Source organism: Triplophysa dalaica, chromosome 14 (assembly GCF_015846415.1).
Source record: "Triplophysa dalaica isolate WHDGS20190420 chromosome 14, ASM1584641v1, whole genome shotgun sequence".
NCBI classification, from domain to species: Eukaryota; Metazoa; Chordata; class Actinopteri; order Cypriniformes; family Nemacheilidae; genus Triplophysa; species Triplophysa dalaica.
Genome location: NC_079555.1, coordinates 10,260,816 through 10,278,554, shown reverse-complemented (window position 1 = coordinate 10,278,554; position 17,739 = coordinate 10,260,816). Strand labels below are relative to the sequence as shown.

Genomic DNA, 17,739 nt, shown 5'->3' with positions numbered 1-17,739 from the left:
CCAATATTAATCAAAATAAAACAAGAGACAAATTAATTTCCTCGTGTCAATATTTATTTCAAAACAATAAAGTAATTTTTGACAAAACATTAAAACACATTAAAACATAAACCCAGATTCAAAGTGAATGAATTCAGCTAACAATCAAGTGGGCTAATGAAGAGTCATTGAATCTTTTAAATGAATCTGAATTCAAAGATTTATCGTTGATTTTTTGCAGCATGAATTGATTTGATGTGATATATTTCAGTTATTCACAATGGAACTGGATAGGATGAGCAAGCAGCAAGTCCACACATGTTCTTTCCCTTCTCAATGTAGAAATAACTGTATGGGACAAAAGTAATATACCATTCAAAACCATTCATTATAATGACATATTTATAAAATATAAACAAATAACTAATCTGCCTCTAAAGACAAACCATAATGCTCTTTAAAATAAACATCATGAATTTGAATAAGCTACGCTATTATGTTTCACACCATGTGACCACAACTGGTTAATTTCCTTGAGTTAATTTCACAATTTTAGCACAGTATTGGAGAAAAACGCAAACAGACCCTTTTATTCCCCAGGCAGTTCCCCAGGAGTTCTTCACTATCCAGTATGGAGTTCCATTCTCCTGAGCGTAGCCTACAGCAAGCACTGCGTGGTTCACCTTGTCAGTTGTGTTGTGACACTTAGTGCTAAAAAAACAGTCATTTTACAGTATTTGTAATGATGATTGCACCGTGTCGTAAAAAAATCTTGTAAAAAACTATTGACACTGACATCAATTATTGACATTCTTTACTTTATATTATATTATGTTGTTTTGGTTAAACATTCTCTTTGAAGTGCTCAATATTCAAGGTTTAGTTTCACTATTTAATATAGCAAGTCTAACCTGGTATATATTCCATCTCTGTAGTGCATGAAATCAGATGTAACCTCATATGCAAAGCTGACAGGGTTGTACCTGGCCACAGCATCTACCATGCCCGCTTCATCATACTTAATAATAATAAAAGAAATTTGCAGTTAGTGTGACAAAATGCAAATAATATACAGCTTTCCTGTAGATCAAGGGTTAGAGCATGGTGCTAACAACACCAAGGTCATGGGTTCGATCCCAGGGATTACACATAATTAAAAATGAATGTATAGTATAATGCAATGCAAGTCGCTCTGGATAAAAGTGTCTGCCAAAAGCATAAATGTAAATATATTGATATACATTTTACAAAAATCACTTACCCGTGTAATGTTTACGACATCTTTCACAAAAGCAGCAGCAAGCTGTGGTTTGAATTTACAAGGACCATCCTACAACCAAAGGATAAACTGTAAACCAATGCTAATTTAAATTACTACTTTAGAAAAAGTAAAACAGTAATCACCCTAGCCGTGTAGGGATAGTCTTCTTCTGTCATAAGACCTTTATTGTACATGATGTACTCAAAGGCTTGACTTGGGAGACCACTAAAGCATATCACAACAAGTCAATGATGTTCAGAATATTTTACAGTGTGAAGACTTTACTCCTAAATACCAATAAAATATAATTTCATGCTCCTGACATAAGCCAATAATCTAAAACTCACCCATTGCAACCGTGATTGTTGAAAGCACCAGCACAATCTACAAGCTGCTGCTCTGCCTGTAGAATGAAAATATATTTACAGTATATATATTATATTCGTGTAGGATTTTAAACGATCACTTAGAATTGAACTTTTATTGAAAACTTTCATTGTGAATGATATATAATACAGTATATAAATACATCATAGGACTGTTCAGTTACCAGCTGTAAGAGTTTCCCTTTGGCAATGGCGGTGACAGACTCTAGACAGCCTGTAGTGGAAAAAGTCCAGCAGCTACCACAAGGCCCCTGAAACAAAACAGGGTCTTTATTCAAATTTCTCTGGAGACAGTTGCATTTTTCACTATGTCTGTAGATGACTATTAAAAGAAGATACCTGATTCTTCACATCCGTCACGTAGTTTCCCTTTGTCCTCCAGTCGATCATGTCAGGGTAAGGTCCATTACTGCTCACATGATTCCCTCTAGTGGCTGAGCAGTTCTGTCAGGTTAAACAACGTTCATGAATAAAGGGAATGTTCTGTTATTTCCTGTTTAGCAGGAGAGACATTTATAAAAGAATACCTGAGGTTCTGTCAGGAGGAAGTGCTTCTTAAATTCTGCAAAGCTCATGTCTGAAAACTGGTTTAACCCCACTGTGTAATGAAGAGTAGAATAATTTAATGTAAACATTATGATTTTAATCAATGTGTTTTTGTAAGTGAAATGAGATATACTTGAAAACGAGTGGTCTCCAGCATTATGAAGGTCAATCCTCTTCTTGTTTCCAAGAAATATTTGCAGGCGCTGGTAATATTCACTCGTGTCATATTGTTTATTATGCTGTGAATTGCAAATGTATATCTGATTTATTCATCATGACTTTCCTCCCCCACAATGTTTTCACTTCCTCTTTGTTCCACAAAGATCCTTAGGTTGCGACATAAAACTTCGGAGCTACTGTTTTGTAATGCTGATAGGCTATAGCAGTCTTACCTTAGACATCCATGACTTGAAATTATACTCATCTGTAACAGACAATACAAAAATGTGTTTTATGATGCACTGCAAACCGGATTAAAGCCGGATAAAATGTTGTTTGCTTCATACAGTATATCTTATGTTATAAACTATTTGCACTGTTAAGGTCAGAGTAGTTTTAAACAGTTATTACGTCAGTTATAGGTAAGACCTATTGCGATCAAAAGCGAAAGTATTTCCGGCGTAATTTAGCAACCTTTGTTGAGAAAAGCAATAGTTTATTTAAACTCTTACTGACCTTCCTCTGTGTGCAAGGGCACTGTGTGTACATGATAAAGAGCCCCAAACAAAACCAGTAAAATTAGCCCCTTCATCTTCACTTCTCATTCAGCTGTAGCGCGAGCAGTGTGCGCGAGTTTGATCATATGACTTTCTATGTAAGTTCTACTTCAGAACTCCTCCTACACGAGGGAGGGGTGCAACTGTACTCCGTTTCAAAACAAACGTCATATGTTGTATATTATGTACATGTAAATCTGATTAATGATTATTTATAAATGTTTATGGTGTACTGTGCTTTATATGATTCGTACTGTACATGCAAGAATCGCAATTTTGGATCTATTAAGATTTATGAAGTGTGATTTAAGTAGTCTATTTCAGCCATATTCATCTAGAAACTGCATTAAGACAATACAGAAAACATTGCATTTTGCATTGCATTTTGTGGATGTAACAGTGAATGTGTGGATGTGTATGAGCTGTAATGTGAATTTTGAAGTGACTTGAAATTGGAAAAAAGGCTTGATTGACAAAATAAAAAAACGACAAAACATTTTGTTATACATTTCCTTGCTTTCCACTATATTTATACAAGAAAGAATTGACCTTGTAAATGTTTCAGGAAAACAAGTAGACATCATAGCTTTCCATCTCCTCTCACTTATTTGCCATAGTTAAATTCCATAACATGCCAATTACATGTGATACCAATTTCACGTGCTCGCACATACATACGTTTTTTGCATTTTTTTTTTTAGTTTGTTCTTAGTTATTGCCTTGATAATAGAAAATATGAGCTAGGCATCATGTATGACAGTTGCCAAAGTGAGATATGAGCTATAAAATCACCAGATCCTGCCATGAGCTATATAGGAGACGTATCTTGTATGTACATATAGGGCTTATAGGTGGATATAAAGAAGCAATACAGGAGACCTATATGGCCTGTATATGCACACATATGCACCTCAATTTTGCCTATATGTGGCATATATACAGCATATATATGATCATATATGTGCATATATACTGCATATAGGTTTCATATATGCGCATATATCCTCATATAGGTTCTTTCCATGTGGGGTGGTCTGGTACTGCACGAACCTTATAAATAAATGATGTTTTATACAGTAAGTGTCCTACATGCTACTAAATGATATGGTGTGTTCAGACTGTATACAGGTGGAAGTATTGACAGCATAAAGCACATTACATTCCTGACAAGGGGACGATTATCGACAAGAACATGCAGTTTTATGAAAAACAAAACTTTAAAGTCCTTTACTTTAAGATCATATTTTTTAAATAACAATATTTTCGAATACATAAGAAACTACTGTAAGGACAGACGCACAAGTCCAGGTGTTCAGAGACCAAAGTAATGCATGCATAAGTGAAAAGACAAAAACACATACAGGGACACAATATCCCCCTGAGATAGAATAGATTTATTAGCAAGAGGTAATCAGGAAACATACAGGTTATTTAATTAATTTTCTCTCTTTTTCTTTTCGGTTTCTTTTTTTGTACAAAACTGGAAATATTTCCCAAGCTGTGGAAAGAAACTTAAGGGTTGAAAGATAATTCTCATACCACTGGGTATTGCTAACAGCAAAATGTTTGTTTTTATGTTTATATATCATTTATAAGAGTATGTGCACATAGATGTGTATACAGTATGTATATATCTATATATATCTGTATATATATATATATATATATATATATATTTCGTCCTTTTTAAAGTTTCTGGCTGATACAGTGCTGCATGCCTGCAATGTGAGCGTTAAGTGTGTTTCCAGACTGTACATAGTAAAAATACATACAAATATTCACAGAATAAGCACTACATTACTATATTCCTGCTAAGAGAATGATTATAGACAGGATTACAGTATATGCAAAAACACTTTAAAGTCCTCTACCTCTAGATCATGGTTTCAAAATCACAAATCATATAGCATTGAGTGTTTAAGCATAGGATACAACGCTTTAAAGAGGTGTGCTTTAAACTAGTACATGTTAAGAAATACAGAGGGCTGCATGTACAAAATATACAGAATACTTTTTCTGTGTGGTGAGTTGACAATGCTTGTACAAAAAAATGTTTCTACGTTCTAGAATTTTTTTGTTTTCTTTTTTTTAGGGAAGGATGCAGAATCCTGCGTCTTTATTCTAGGACTACAAAAATACCCTTTTGTATGCTGCAAGCGGGAAGGTCATTCACTTTTGATCATACTTTTAAACGACAATGCATTTTACAAAGTGATATTCAGTCACGTTCCACAATCACTGGAACAGCAAGAAGGACATAGATTGTCTGTAAATGTACAATAGCTGGATAATCTGGTGTAGAAGGAGGGTGATAGATCCAGAATACAATTTGTACCCTAAGAAATGAGGCCTTAAACAACAATAACATTACTTGGTTAAATAAACTAGTTTAAAAAAATATAATTGTATTTAATGCAGATCAGCTTCTTTTGAAAATCCTTCCACAAATTTTGGGGTGGGTGAATCATTTACTGTAAAAATAAGATAATGTTACCACCTGTAACAGAGGATGATGAATTTCACAAACAACAATACGTCAAAATCCTTATTGGCCAATAGGGGGACCCCATGTGGTTCCAATGTGACAAGTTAGAAAATTCAACACTGCCTGCTTTAAGTCATGCCCAAACGTCTTAAGTATAAATATCACTGCAATCTAGTTTTGTCCATCCCACCCCGTGTGAAAGTAGGTGATAGATGGTCCTTATCACAAAAAAATGGACATACTGTAAAGATACTGGAATTGATTTGGCTAAGTACACTGACATGTGCCTTGAAATATAATATTAAAACTGTACAAGTGTTTCTATACGCTTGTTGTATATGGTAATATATCTGCTTTCCAAACTGCTACATGGTATGCATATACTGTAAATTAGTCACATGCATCTATTAAAATTTCAAAATGCTCCTGTCGGCATTTAATATTTCATAAAGGAGGTGATATGGATAAACCTGAAAACGATTACCCCAGGAAACGATAACAAAGAAGACCGACTAAAATAAAAACAGCTGTCTGGTTAGATCCTGTTATGAACATAACTCTTCCTAACTGCGACGACTAAGAGAATTGTTGCAATGAGAAAAAACATGATTCCCTACATAACGAATGTTTGAAAGCAACAGTGAAAGATCTGAAACAATTAGGCAACGACTAAAAACAAGGAAACACATTATTCCAGGAGTAATAATGATGTAATAGGGAAGGTAACACACGGATGTGTAGAGAGCGTGGTGTCTGTACAGTGTGTAGACCTCAGGCAGAGCATTTCTTTCAGTTGGGTACTTTAGGCTCGATTCGGAGCGAGGCTTCATACAGCCCTTCTTCATCCATCACTGAGCTTCTGTCCAGTAAATACGTCGCTGCCTGAACACACAAAGACACTGCATCACTTTCATATTCTGTGAAATTATATTTTTATGTAACTGAAGGTTAGAGGAGTTTATTTACTGTATCTTCATACACTATGTATGCAAACATGGCAGATCAGAAACATGTTTCATCTATTGCTGCTTAACTTTTACGTTCTGAACTTTAACCTGAAAGCTGCATGCTTTACAGCACAAACCAACATCAGTTCAATACTGTACCTTTGGCTGGTAATCAATCTTGTATGCTGTTTGCTGAAATTGTCTGATTTCTCTGATGATATGGGAGATCTATAAAGCGAAGGAAAAAATAATGGGAAAAAAATCCACCATTTACTGTACATAAAAGAGACAATAGGGGAACACTTACCATTCTCATCTTGGAAAAATTGACCAGGTTATCTTCTGTGTAGTTTGGGGTCCCCTCTTCAATAAAGGCCAAGTCAGTAAGGTACATTCCCAAATACGGCACGCAGGGAGGGTCACAACTACACAAAGAACCAGGAAAATATATTAGGCGGCAGATTTGCCAAACAATCATAATCTATTTTGACAATATACTTACATGCATTGATTTATTACACCGTTCAGTACTCAATGAGAGAAGTTGATGGAAACAGTGTACCTCAAGACAAGTCGACTTACTTTTTCAAGGCCTCTCTGAGGTTCTTAAACCTTCCTTCGGATGAGACCAACTTCTGGAGTTTGTCAATGACAGTTTTGGTCTAAAAATGGAAAAATGAAACTAAAATAAATAAACAAATATCTTTGTTGACTGAAAATGTGGCCTTACTAGAAAAAAATGGCATAAGGTGTCAAGTGTTAATAGCCATGATATGCAACAGGATTGGCTGTAAGAGCGGGTTCATTATTTACCATTTTCATCTTCAGTGAGGTAAGACGGATAGCTTGTTGCAAATTCATGTCACGTAGGGTGCCATAATGATTTCAGTGGAGAACAGACAGGAAAGCATTGGATAGAGACCGGGGAGTGGAAACCTAACCACTAACCACTAACCACATGGCTATTCGTGACGACTTGATTTCTTTTTTGATAATAATTTGATAAAAAGTTAACTTTTCCCACCTGTTTGGAAACTTTGAGCCAGGTCTTCTTCAGCCGGAAAACGGAGCTGCGATTGAGGGACGATGTAATTTCAAGCACGGCGTTGTAGTTATGAAGACAGCGGCAGATGTCAGCCACAGCCACCCACTTCTCTATTATTGCCACCCGTATAATCACATCATCACTGCGCAGGATCTCTGTGGCGATCAGGTTACTAATCTGTAAAAGACACATGTGTTTTTATCTTTTATGTTATCAATACATCACTACTGTAATGCACCAGTATTGAAGACACCATATTGATTTCAACTAAAACGAAAGGGTTTACAGGAAAACGTACATCATTGAAGTGTTTTGTAATTTTCATGATGTAAGGAGTCTTCTCATTCTTGTCGTTCTTCATCCATCCTTGACCGAAGAACTCCCTGTATATGATGAAAACATGATATGTGGGGAACACCGTGTTTGAGTTTGATCAGCCGGTGGGTACTTGCATGTTCATACAATAAAATTTAAAGGAATATCTTTCCAAAAAGTAAAATATGACAGTGCTCACTCGTATGGTATGACTTTGAAAACAAGATGGTCCAACAGGGTGAGCTGCTCTGCAATTTCCAGAGCTGAATGATTCTCGAAAGGTTCAGGCTTTCCTCCTTCGACCTGAAAAAAAGTACATGAGATGTTTCACAACTTCCAGCATTTAACACCATTCTGATGCAAAACCACTTTGAAAATTAGCTATCACAAAGAAGAGGTGCTTCACCATACACTGTAAATACATCAGCATTTTGAAGAGAAGTTAAGATGATAAAGATGATCATTCCACTAACCAGCTGCAGCACTTCCTCCAGACTGATCTGATTATCACCAGGATCCTCCTGCGTCAGTGTTCTGTCACAAAAAACAACCAAACCAGAACAATGAACACAGTCCTACGTACCCATGTAATCTTACTAGTAGCTGTTCACAGGTATCCATACCTACAGTGCGATTGTAGCACACGTAAGGAATAATTGATGTAAGTGGCCGTTACACCTCGGTCTGCATTAACTTTCGAATAATTGAATGGACCGGAGTCAATTATTCCGCTTATACCACGGTTTCCACACCACAGGACTTTGTTCAATTGTTTAATTTCAACGTTTGTCATGTTATCGTCTTTAAAATGCTGTTGATGGTACGACTTTCTTGCGCATCTCATTTCAAGCGTCCGTTACCGCGAACGGCTTCGGAAGCTTGAGTCCCTGCTACGTGGTCTGTGTGTGAGTGAGAGAGAGAGAGTTTGCAGAGCGTGTTTGCAGTAATGTGACTCATTTCAAGTTTAATAATAAATTATTTATTTCTTGCATTGTTTTTACCATCAGCCGTAAAAAAAACTTTTGAAAGAGAAGGTCTATCAAATAACGTTATATTTGTTATCAGTTGTAAGCAGTATGAAGAGGAAAACGAACCAGTAGGCTATCAGGGTTTATTATTGCATTTAGTTTTTCTATTTAGTTCATTTATTTATTAAACTTCAGTATTCCTATATTGTTTTTAAAATGCTTTGCTTATGGAAACGAAACTGTGCACGTTTCCATTAACAGTAATGTTTGACATTATTTACTTCAGATAATGGCCTATAGGCTATAAACTTCCTGTTGTTTAAACTTGGCAAAGTGATATGGAACTGTAATGCGGTCAGCAGACCTGGAACACCTTCATAGCTGTGAAATCACTTAAAGTTAATTCGTACCCATAGAACGTTTGTCAACCAATCAGATTGAAGCATTCAACAGCCCCGTGGTATGAATACATTTAAACAATGTAGCGAAATTGACATAATCATAGACCTTCTAATGTTTGAACAACTTCAGAAATCTACAAATGTTTACCAGTCATTTATGGTTCATATTAAATTCATGGAATTCATAACCATCACATTTATTTAACACAGTTAACACATCCACCTCATTTGAAATTATAATAGTTACATTCTGTTCTGTGTCATTTTTAAAGAGGCCACAAACACAGAAATGGTAAATGACTGTCAAAGCATTGATGATAACGAAATTCAGCTATCCAAAGACGCCAAATCTCTGTACTACTATTATTTTCATCTAGAATATTAGTTTTATTTACAAAGAGATTTGGTATTCAAAAAAGTCAAATGATTAATCATTAATGTTTGACTGTAAGATTAAGTGTAACTGATGTGAGAACAGGCTAAATAAATAAAAAAATTCTCAGCCGTTTGTATTTTTTACTGGTGTAGTTGTTGTCCACACGGACTGATTTAAGTGTTGCACAGGAAGACAATTTGGTGAATGCTCATCTCTGTACGCTTGTCTATGCTCTCTATAATGCGGCTCATGCAATGGAGATTTCCATTCTGAGTGCGTCGTCTGCCTGGGACGGACCCACGCCGAGACCGCTCTCACAGGATCAAACTGCCCTCACCGTGAGCGCCTTTCCATCGCCATGCTTCGAGCACGGATCACCTTCTTCAACGCTCCCGCTCCCTGTGCTCCCCTACCTGTCCCTCTCCAAGATAGACTGAGAAAGCAGTGGACCCGCAATCGAGAATGCGAGCGTGCAGATGAGCCCATGCCAGCTCCCCCACAACAGAGCGATCCAGTCTGCTTCGCCTACGAGGACCTACTCCCCTCCTCCAGGGCCAGTGGCATGGTCTCGTTCGGCGGTACAGACAAGCTGGATTAAGTTCAATTTCCCTGCCTCGAAGTGCGACCATTGGGCCGCCTCGGATGAAAAACCTGCCCCGCCGGTGGAGGAAACCAGTGACCTCCGTCCTCGAACAGTATGATGGTGGATTCACTATAAATCACCATGTAGGGTGACGATCTCAATTTGCCCTGCTGCGGCAGGTCATCAGTAGGATTTGGGAGGACAAATGAGCATTACCAATGATTGCCCCTCGCTGGCTGAACTAGCCATGGTTCCCCGAAGCTGACTCGGATTCTGTCAGCAGCATCGTGGCAGATTCCGCTGAGGAGAGACCTGCTCTCCCGAGCAGGGGGAACAATATGGCCGGTGATTTGGAACCTGCATGCATGGCCTCTGGACGGGCGCCTCCCTCCCGAGAGGTGTCTCAACAACTAAAACCGAGGCTAGAGCCCCTTCCACAAGGCGCATATACTTGCAAAAATGAGCTATCTTCATAGGCTGGTGCAAAACGAGGAACATAGACCCATTAAGCTGTGGGATCATTCACATTCAGTTGCTGGACGGCGGCTGCGGTGAACAACGCCCCCATAGACAATTTGCCGTGTATGTTAGAGGTGAAATCCCACTCTACCAGAGGTATGGCTTCCTCTTGTGCATGGTCTACGGAAATATCTATATTATACATTTGCGAGGAGGTCGGTTGGTCCTCGCCGTCCCCCTTCACCAGATTTTACAGTCTGGACATGCCTGCCCTGCAAAAGCAGGTCTTATCTGTCACTGAATGAAATTATTGTATGCAGTCATATGATCCGGTTATACTGCTGGCTAGTGCACATATGGTGAGCTCCTGTGAGCCTGAGGTCCCGCTGCCGGGTCTTTAGGGCTCTTACGAGTGCCCAATCTCTGGGTCGCATGCATTCTTCCATTCTGTTGTAACACGGCTTCTAAAGGGAATGATTAGGTTTCTCATGTAACCCTGATTCCCTGAGAAAAAATTAACGAGCATTGCGTAGCATGTCGTTCTACAGTTCCACACAGCGAGTCTTTACATCACACTTCAGTCGAATATGCTACTGAATTGAGTTTCGGACCGGACTTACATAGATGAGTGGTCCCTCCCAAAATGGATGTCCCAAACGTCATTGGTCTGTGATCTTCACAGACGTTAACCAATAGTCTTCAGTATCGCCATAAAACAGGAGTTCCCGTTATCTCAGGGAACCGGGCATGTAACTTTGTCCCATTTAAGTTTAGCCAAGTAATGGTTCTTCTACTGGTAACCCAAAATTATGCTACCTAGATGTACTTTAACTTGCTAGTTGCTAGCTAAAGTAATTCACATATTTCTTTTGCTTGTTTTCAGAGATAATCTACAGGGACTCTACTCTTTGTTTATGTGTACCGGTAGTTAAATTTAGGCCAAAAAAGGGTGCATGTGCACTTTGCGCCGTTACATTTGTTAATGTTGTTGCTTTGAAACCATCTATATATGTAAATCTATATCTGATAATCCTAACACATGGCTGGAGAGAATATTGTATCGCTTGTATTTTTGTTTGAGCTAGGGATGGAACAGACTCCAGTGTTTGGGTGATCAGGGTGTAGGCACACTCCTCCTACTGTACCTTATGATGTTGGCTGCAGCTTTCCTCTCCTGGGTCAGTAGTTCAGGGTCATGCATCACCTCCTCCAAGAAACTTATCACCTTCATTTTTAGCTCAGTGTTGGTTTCGAAGTCCTGCACATATGCAGACATAATACACATGTATTTCAACGCCAATACAAGACATGTAGATAAAGTGTCCCATATCCCTATATTGTGTTCATCTATTAACACATTTTATTGGGACTCATTATGACACATAACCAAGACAGATGAACATTCAGCCTTTACTTGTTATGTTACTATTACTGTTTTCAAATACAGCAATGTGCCAAGACACGTACCTGCGAGTGTTTGGACACCCAGTGTCGGAGGACGTTGAGAACTCGGTTAGTTGCTGCTCGACGAATCACAAACTCCTTATCTCCATTCCTCTGATCTGTGGGGAACCCTAAAAGCCAATCAAAATTCAAGTTAATTCCTTTTCTGCCAGGCAACAAATACCCACAGCCTATGATAGTCTCAAACAGATTGCAGATTCCTACGGTACCTGTGCTTGCAAGAGACATGCGGCGGTACTTCTCCTTGGTCGGCGTGCCCTCGTTGGCACCAGCAGTGGCTATGGCAAAGGCAGATGCAGCAGACAAGGCGCTACGGTTGGTATCCAGCTCCCGGCAGGACGACATCACCATGCCATTATTGTAAGAGAACAGAGAGAATTCTGCACAGAACACAATATCATTCCCAGGATTAGGTTGAATGCAGGATTAGAAACTAATTCCATTTTGATTTTGCTCTGATTTCAAAGGACATTTGAATAAATACAGTCAATCCTCAAACAAAGAATCGTACCAGTGGCTAGTTAAATAAACACAAGAAAGAAAGAACAATATGCAAACAGATGTTAGAAACATGGCCAATCCCAATGTAGTTTGCAAATATCTGATGATGTCATCACAGTAGGTTACCTTTTTTACAGAACATTTTCCTGTAAAACAACTTTCAATTTAAATCTTACATATTTTATGGATTAAACAAGCAATTGTGTGCATTGAGCTAGTTAGGTTGAAATAAATACAAGGTACTAAAACTGAGGTTAATAAAAACACAAACGCAATATCTGAGGAATATCAACAGAGCTGTCTTGCACGCACTATAATTAAATCTTGTCAGACAGATGAAGTATAGTCTGACACTGGCCAAAAACTAAAAAAAGAGACAGATAAAAAGACAACACAAATGTGAAAAGACTGTTTCTAACACAATTCCCCTTTAAGAGTCTAGCAGGTGTAAATAATAACAAAACGGACTCATGCAGAAATAATGGATGCAGTGACATTATCTCTACAATGGATAAGCCTCAAATGGTGACAGATGAAAATGTCACAAATAGGACCCGACACCCAGCCAGATCTGCTATGACCAATGAGAGCAAGATATATTTTCAATACTGGTAGCCTTGTACTTGAAAGCACTTTGTATATACCTGATGTATTGCGTAATCGTATGACAAAACCTCTTTTTATGATGTTGGAATTAGGACGTTTTTAGGAAGTGCATTTAAGCATCCAGCAGGTGGCAGTATGAAACATAAAGTGACTGACTGCATTTTTACCAAGACAATAGGCGGCAGGGCTCTGATTCTCAAGATGGTACAGACTAAAAATAGCTCATCGTTTCCCTAGGATGTATGGCTCAAAAACACTCTTTGAAAAAACAAAGCAGCATTTGGAGGAAATATTTTTGTTTGTTCAAGATGGATTCATACAGTATATGTATTTAAGAATACCCAAAGATAAATGAAATCATGCCTTATTTTACTGCCAGTGCCGGACAAACACGGCCTGAAAAACCTATGGAGCAGTGGGGTCATCGTTGACCTTTGACCCTCATTTAATTCGGTTTCAAATGAAAGCAGACAGCATTGTTGCAGTGCATCGTCTGCACTCGAACAAACCCAGTAAGAGGTGGCAGAGAGACTACATGCTAATGGTTGCTATGGCACAAGTTTTCCAAACACCTACTCACGCCTCCTTTGGCGTTTCCCTGAGCTTTTTTTTTTGAAAACCCACAGAATTAATGAGATTTCGCACGAATCGTTTCTTGCGAGGGTTCCATCTCCGTCCTCAGAATTACTTCAGACCTTCACAGATACAGCGTGTACTTTAAAGCACGAAAGACATGCATACAAACAAAAACAGAAGCTTGAAATGAAAAGGAAAACCCTACGAGGGGCCTTGATGTTGCATACAACTAAATCAAGCAACTTATATCTTACAAAAATAAAAATCCCGAAATTAAATAAGACTGAGCCATCTCATACAGCACTTATTTTCTCAAGACAGCCATTTTGAGCCATTGATATATGCAACATTTGGCTGGTGTGAAGGGTGCAGGTGGCTTGTCAGCATGATATGCAGGTGATCTGGTTTTCATGTCAGTGAGCGATAACAACACAGAAGGTAAGTCTAGGACACGGTGTCTTTTACCTGAGGAGTTTTTGCATTTTACGTTTTTGGGAGTCGTGGGTGACTTGGTGGGTGACACTTCAACCTCGGGCTCGTCGCTCTGGATCTGGTCGTTATCGCTTTGCTCTCTCACCGAAATATCTAGAAAAGTCATGAATAGAAAAACGGACACCGAATAAGTTTCTTTCTGAGGGTTAGTAAAACAACGCTCTTTGGAAAACTGTATTCTGATTGGCTAAACAATGTACTTATACAGAGTTTTTCGTGCATAGAGAATATGGCGTTGAATGCCGTTCAGACTCTCGCCCAAAATGTGTAGGTTGTCTTCACAAGAAATGCAGAGTGCATTTAACAGAGACAGACTGTCATTTGAGGCACACTGGGCCTCATTCATGTAACACGAGCAGAACGATTTTTTCTGTAAATCGTTCGTAAAGTAGTTTTGACGTAAATTTGCGCATTCATTAAAATGTTTATTGTATATGTATATTTTCAAAATGTTAGTTGGTACGAAAAAAAAATGTGCCTGCTCCATACCACGTGTAAAATGATACGTAAAACTGGACGTAACGGTATTTATTAGAACGTAACGCAAACCCGCGTAGAGCTCCAAAGAGGAATCCAGCGCTCCCAGATACATTATTTGGGTATCCTTTAAATCATAGGCGGGGTTTGTGCTAATTGTGAGTGAGCGTGCATGAGCGCCGTGTTTACGAATGATTGAAAATCATTAACATAAACACATTTTACTATGACATCTAACGTTTACGAAGTATTCGTGAATACGTAGGAAATTTTTGGGGAAGATCTGTTTTACGCGCAAATCACTCGGAATTAGGCTTTTTTCACTCGCGAATAAGACTACGATCAGATCAAATTAAAAATGATCGGATTCCATGTGGTTTGTCCTGTTCACAATGTCATGCAGTAAACAGATCTGGGTCGCATATGAGCAAGACATTTTGGGATTTTGGTGGCAGTGTGGCCATTGAATCATTTAAAGTGAACCGCAGAGAATGCAAGACGTGAATGAGCTTCGCTCATTTAGTAACACTGGCTGATAAATTAGTTGAAAATGATGAAAAAGTTTTATTTGATTAACAAAAATTAGATGAAAATGACAATTATTACGTTGTATAAAACATTACTTTTTTTTAAACTGAAATGTTTTATTTGATTAAAAAACATTTCAGTTAAAAAAAAAGTATTGTTTTATACAACGTAATAATTGTCATTTTCATCTAATTTTATAAGACCCTTTAATATGTCAAAGTCACTTTGGTTAAGCCACTTGAAGGTACGGTAGGCCTTCGTGTGTGTGTGTGTGAACAAGATCAGGATGGCACCACCTCCGCCTCATTTTGAGCCAGGAAAACCCCTGTTTAACAGTGTTTGAAGTAATAAGTGTTAGGTCCTAATGTTTTAATAATGTAATGCTTTCTTTCAGAGCAAAAACTAAAGAAAATAATGAAATCACATTTTAATATCCTTAACCTTATTTATTTGGTATGTAGCCAACCACACACACACATTGAACATCTTAAAGTATTTAAGAGTAGCAAATCTCACCCTGTTTGCACAGCGACGGCTCATCGGTTTTGTCCGTCTTGCTCTCGCCCTCATCTGGAATCTTGCTTGAGATTGGACTGGACACATAGAGCTTGTTGATATCCAGTGTGGTCTTACTAAAAGGTGACACGGAGGAGTACATGCTTGCATAGCCATTGGAGGAACAGCTGAGGGCGGCCAAATCCAAAGCTTTTCCTCCAGTGATGATGGGAATGTTGAGGGAGAGTTTCCGGCGCCGGTTGGGGGACGATGTCTTCGTGATGGCCAATGGAGGCGGGGAGGAAAACTTGCGGCTGGCACGAGGAGACTTCGGAGGCTCTCCGTATAGAAGCTTGTTGTTCTGACTGCTGGCGAAAAACAGCTCCAGGGACCTATGTTTTGGAACGACATTAGGGTGAGTAAATGATAAAAACATTGAGTTGCACATGCATTTAAAGGTCCAGTGTATGAAATGAAACGGCATCTAGTGGTGGGGTTGCGAATTGTAACCAACGGCTCACTCCGTCCCTACCCCCCTTTTCGAAGCACTATGGAGGCTAACACAGGACTAAGCTGTCAGCACAGTTTCGCTTCTTTACTGAAAGAGATATAGTATTTACGAAATACGCTGTCTGTTTAGGGCAACTGTAGAAACAACATGCAGGATTCCATGCCAGGGGACCAGCGGTGTGTGTAGATAGAAATAGGTAATAAAAACATTAGGCTCTCTGAAAAATAGTTATGTATATTTTAAAGCATTTCTGCCAGATCCTCCTAAAATTTACACACAGCAAGTTTAAATGAGTTATAGAGTATGCATACAATATCTAGGCATAAGTGCGACAGTTAGCTAAAATACGATTGGCTCTTTTAGCTGAATGGCGGGATATTCGTACCGTTGGCAAATTCAGTGATAACTCAATAAATACCTGTAGGTAGGTGGAACAACGTAATTTGCATTAGTATATACACAAATCGGCCGTCTCCTCTTCACCACCCAACAGAAAATATACACATTAACCTCTCAAGTTACGTATCGAGCCTCTCAACGCAGCTTATGATTTAGTTTCTAATTGCTTTATGTACTGACGGAGGAAATTGTCTCTGTGGAGCACAAACAGACTACTCTTCACATCTCTCTATATGGCTGGAGAGCGTTGCAGAGAAGCTTTTCCCACACATCCAGCCACCCCCAACACGTCATGCCTGCACAGAAATAGTCCCTCTTATGACAGTCTGGGTGACCGTTGAAGCTGAGGCAGGGCAGCTGAGCGGGGGAGGTCTGGGGAGGCATCACAGCCGTACGGTCTGCCCAGGGGAGAGAGGGTGCTACAGGCAGTGGGTGTGTGGGAGGTCCCCGGCTCTTACTGAACAGGCCTAGATCTCCGTCTCCAGAGCCAACAGGAGGAGTAAGAGCGGGGAGGGGAAAAGAGAAAGATGGAGGAAGACAAAAATAACAGAGCAGAAAGAGCAAGATCGAGCTGCAAAACGTGCACACTAAATATTTCATCTAGCAGATGCGGCACGGGTGGAGGGTGGGGTCCTGCAGCAGAGTGGCCGGTTGCTAAGGTGATGGCGACAGAGCCCCGCTGAGACGCTTCAGTCAGGCAGGAACACGGGCGAGGAAGCAGAGCCCAATTACTGCTGTTTCCAGCAGAACACACACACATATACAGTACATACACCAGGGCAGCACACATTAGCGTGACCTCTCGCAAGCCTTTAGTAACTCCGCCGCATCTCGCTCTCTTCCCCTTTGGCTTTCTCTCCATCTCGCTCTCTATTTTCTTGCCTTTCATTCTTTACACACACAGACATCCACTCGCTCGTTCTATAGGGTGACAAACACTAGTGTGACCTCTCTTCTGTCTTTCCAAATCATTTTCTGTCTTTCACATAAACACATACTATACTAAGCAAACCAAAGCTCGGCTTACCAGCAAACATCATGCGGCATGTGGATTTGTATATGTATTTCAACATACTGTACAAATCTATCCAATAATATCGATAACACAGAAAGCTGAGAATGGATCTGGAACTTTGACTTGTGTTATCCAACAGTGAAATCGCGAGATATTTTCTATATATAAGATAATAATGCGTATTTAAAGGAACAGTATACCCAACAAC

The 17,739-nt window shown here is 39.1% G+C and overlaps 2 protein-coding genes across 2 annotated transcripts in view; both read right to left on the bottom strand.

The window, feature by feature from the left end:
• Positions 1 to 32: 32 nt before the first annotated feature.
• ctsh (cathepsin H) lies at positions 33 to 3,904 on the bottom strand. Its single transcript, XM_056766205.1, has 12 exons — positions 2,848 to 3,904; positions 2,565 to 2,596; positions 2,306 to 2,411; positions 2,154 to 2,224; positions 1,966 to 2,070; positions 1,791 to 1,877; positions 1,588 to 1,643; positions 1,384 to 1,465; positions 1,241 to 1,309; positions 891 to 997; positions 565 to 690; positions 33 to 327 (listed from the first exon to the last, which is right to left on the bottom strand). Exons 1-12 carry the CDS (start codon positions 2,921 to 2,923, stop codon positions 255 to 257), a joined length of 990 nt encoding a protein of 329 aa, XP_056622183.1. The 5' UTR covers positions 2,924 to 3,904; the 3' UTR covers positions 33 to 254.
• Positions 3,905 to 4,263: 359 nt separating this feature from the next.
• The window catches only part of rasgrf1 (Ras protein specific guanine nucleotide releasing factor 1), a 30,057-nt gene continuing 16,581 nt past the window's right edge, over positions 4,264 to 17,739 (bottom strand). The window contains exons 15-27 of the mRNA XM_056766170.1: positions 15,628 to 15,998; positions 14,080 to 14,199; positions 12,141 to 12,311; positions 11,935 to 12,041; positions 11,613 to 11,725; positions 8,154 to 8,214; positions 7,880 to 7,983; positions 7,664 to 7,748; positions 7,345 to 7,542; positions 6,903 to 6,982; positions 6,628 to 6,745; positions 6,480 to 6,548; positions 4,264 to 6,255 (exon numbers count right to left, since the gene is read on the bottom strand). Of these exons, the coding sequence (XP_056622148.1) occupies positions 6,163 to 6,255; positions 6,480 to 6,548; positions 6,628 to 6,745; positions 6,903 to 6,982; positions 7,345 to 7,542; positions 7,664 to 7,748; positions 7,880 to 7,983; positions 8,154 to 8,214; positions 11,613 to 11,725; positions 11,935 to 12,041; positions 12,141 to 12,311; positions 14,080 to 14,199; positions 15,628 to 15,998 (1,690 nt within the window). The 3' untranslated portion in view covers positions 4,264 to 6,162. The remainder of the gene's footprint in view (positions 6,256 to 6,479; positions 6,549 to 6,627; positions 6,746 to 6,902; positions 6,983 to 7,344; positions 7,543 to 7,663; positions 7,749 to 7,879; positions 7,984 to 8,153; positions 8,215 to 11,612; positions 11,726 to 11,934; positions 12,042 to 12,140; positions 12,312 to 14,079; positions 14,200 to 15,627; positions 15,999 to 17,739) is intronic.

Coding starts and splice junctions, on each gene's coding strand:
- ctsh (XM_056766205.1), bottom strand. CDS start 2,923: ATGAAGGGGCTAATTTTACTGGTTTTGTTTGGGGCTCTTTATCATGTA. Junction 2,071..2,153: donor TCCTCCTGACAGAACCTCAG/GTATTCTTTTAT, acceptor TTAACCTGACAG/AACTGCTCAGCCACTAGAGG. Junction 691..890: donor AGAGATGGAATATATACCAG/GTTAGACTTGCT, acceptor CTGTTTTTTTAG/CACTAAGTGTCACAACACAA.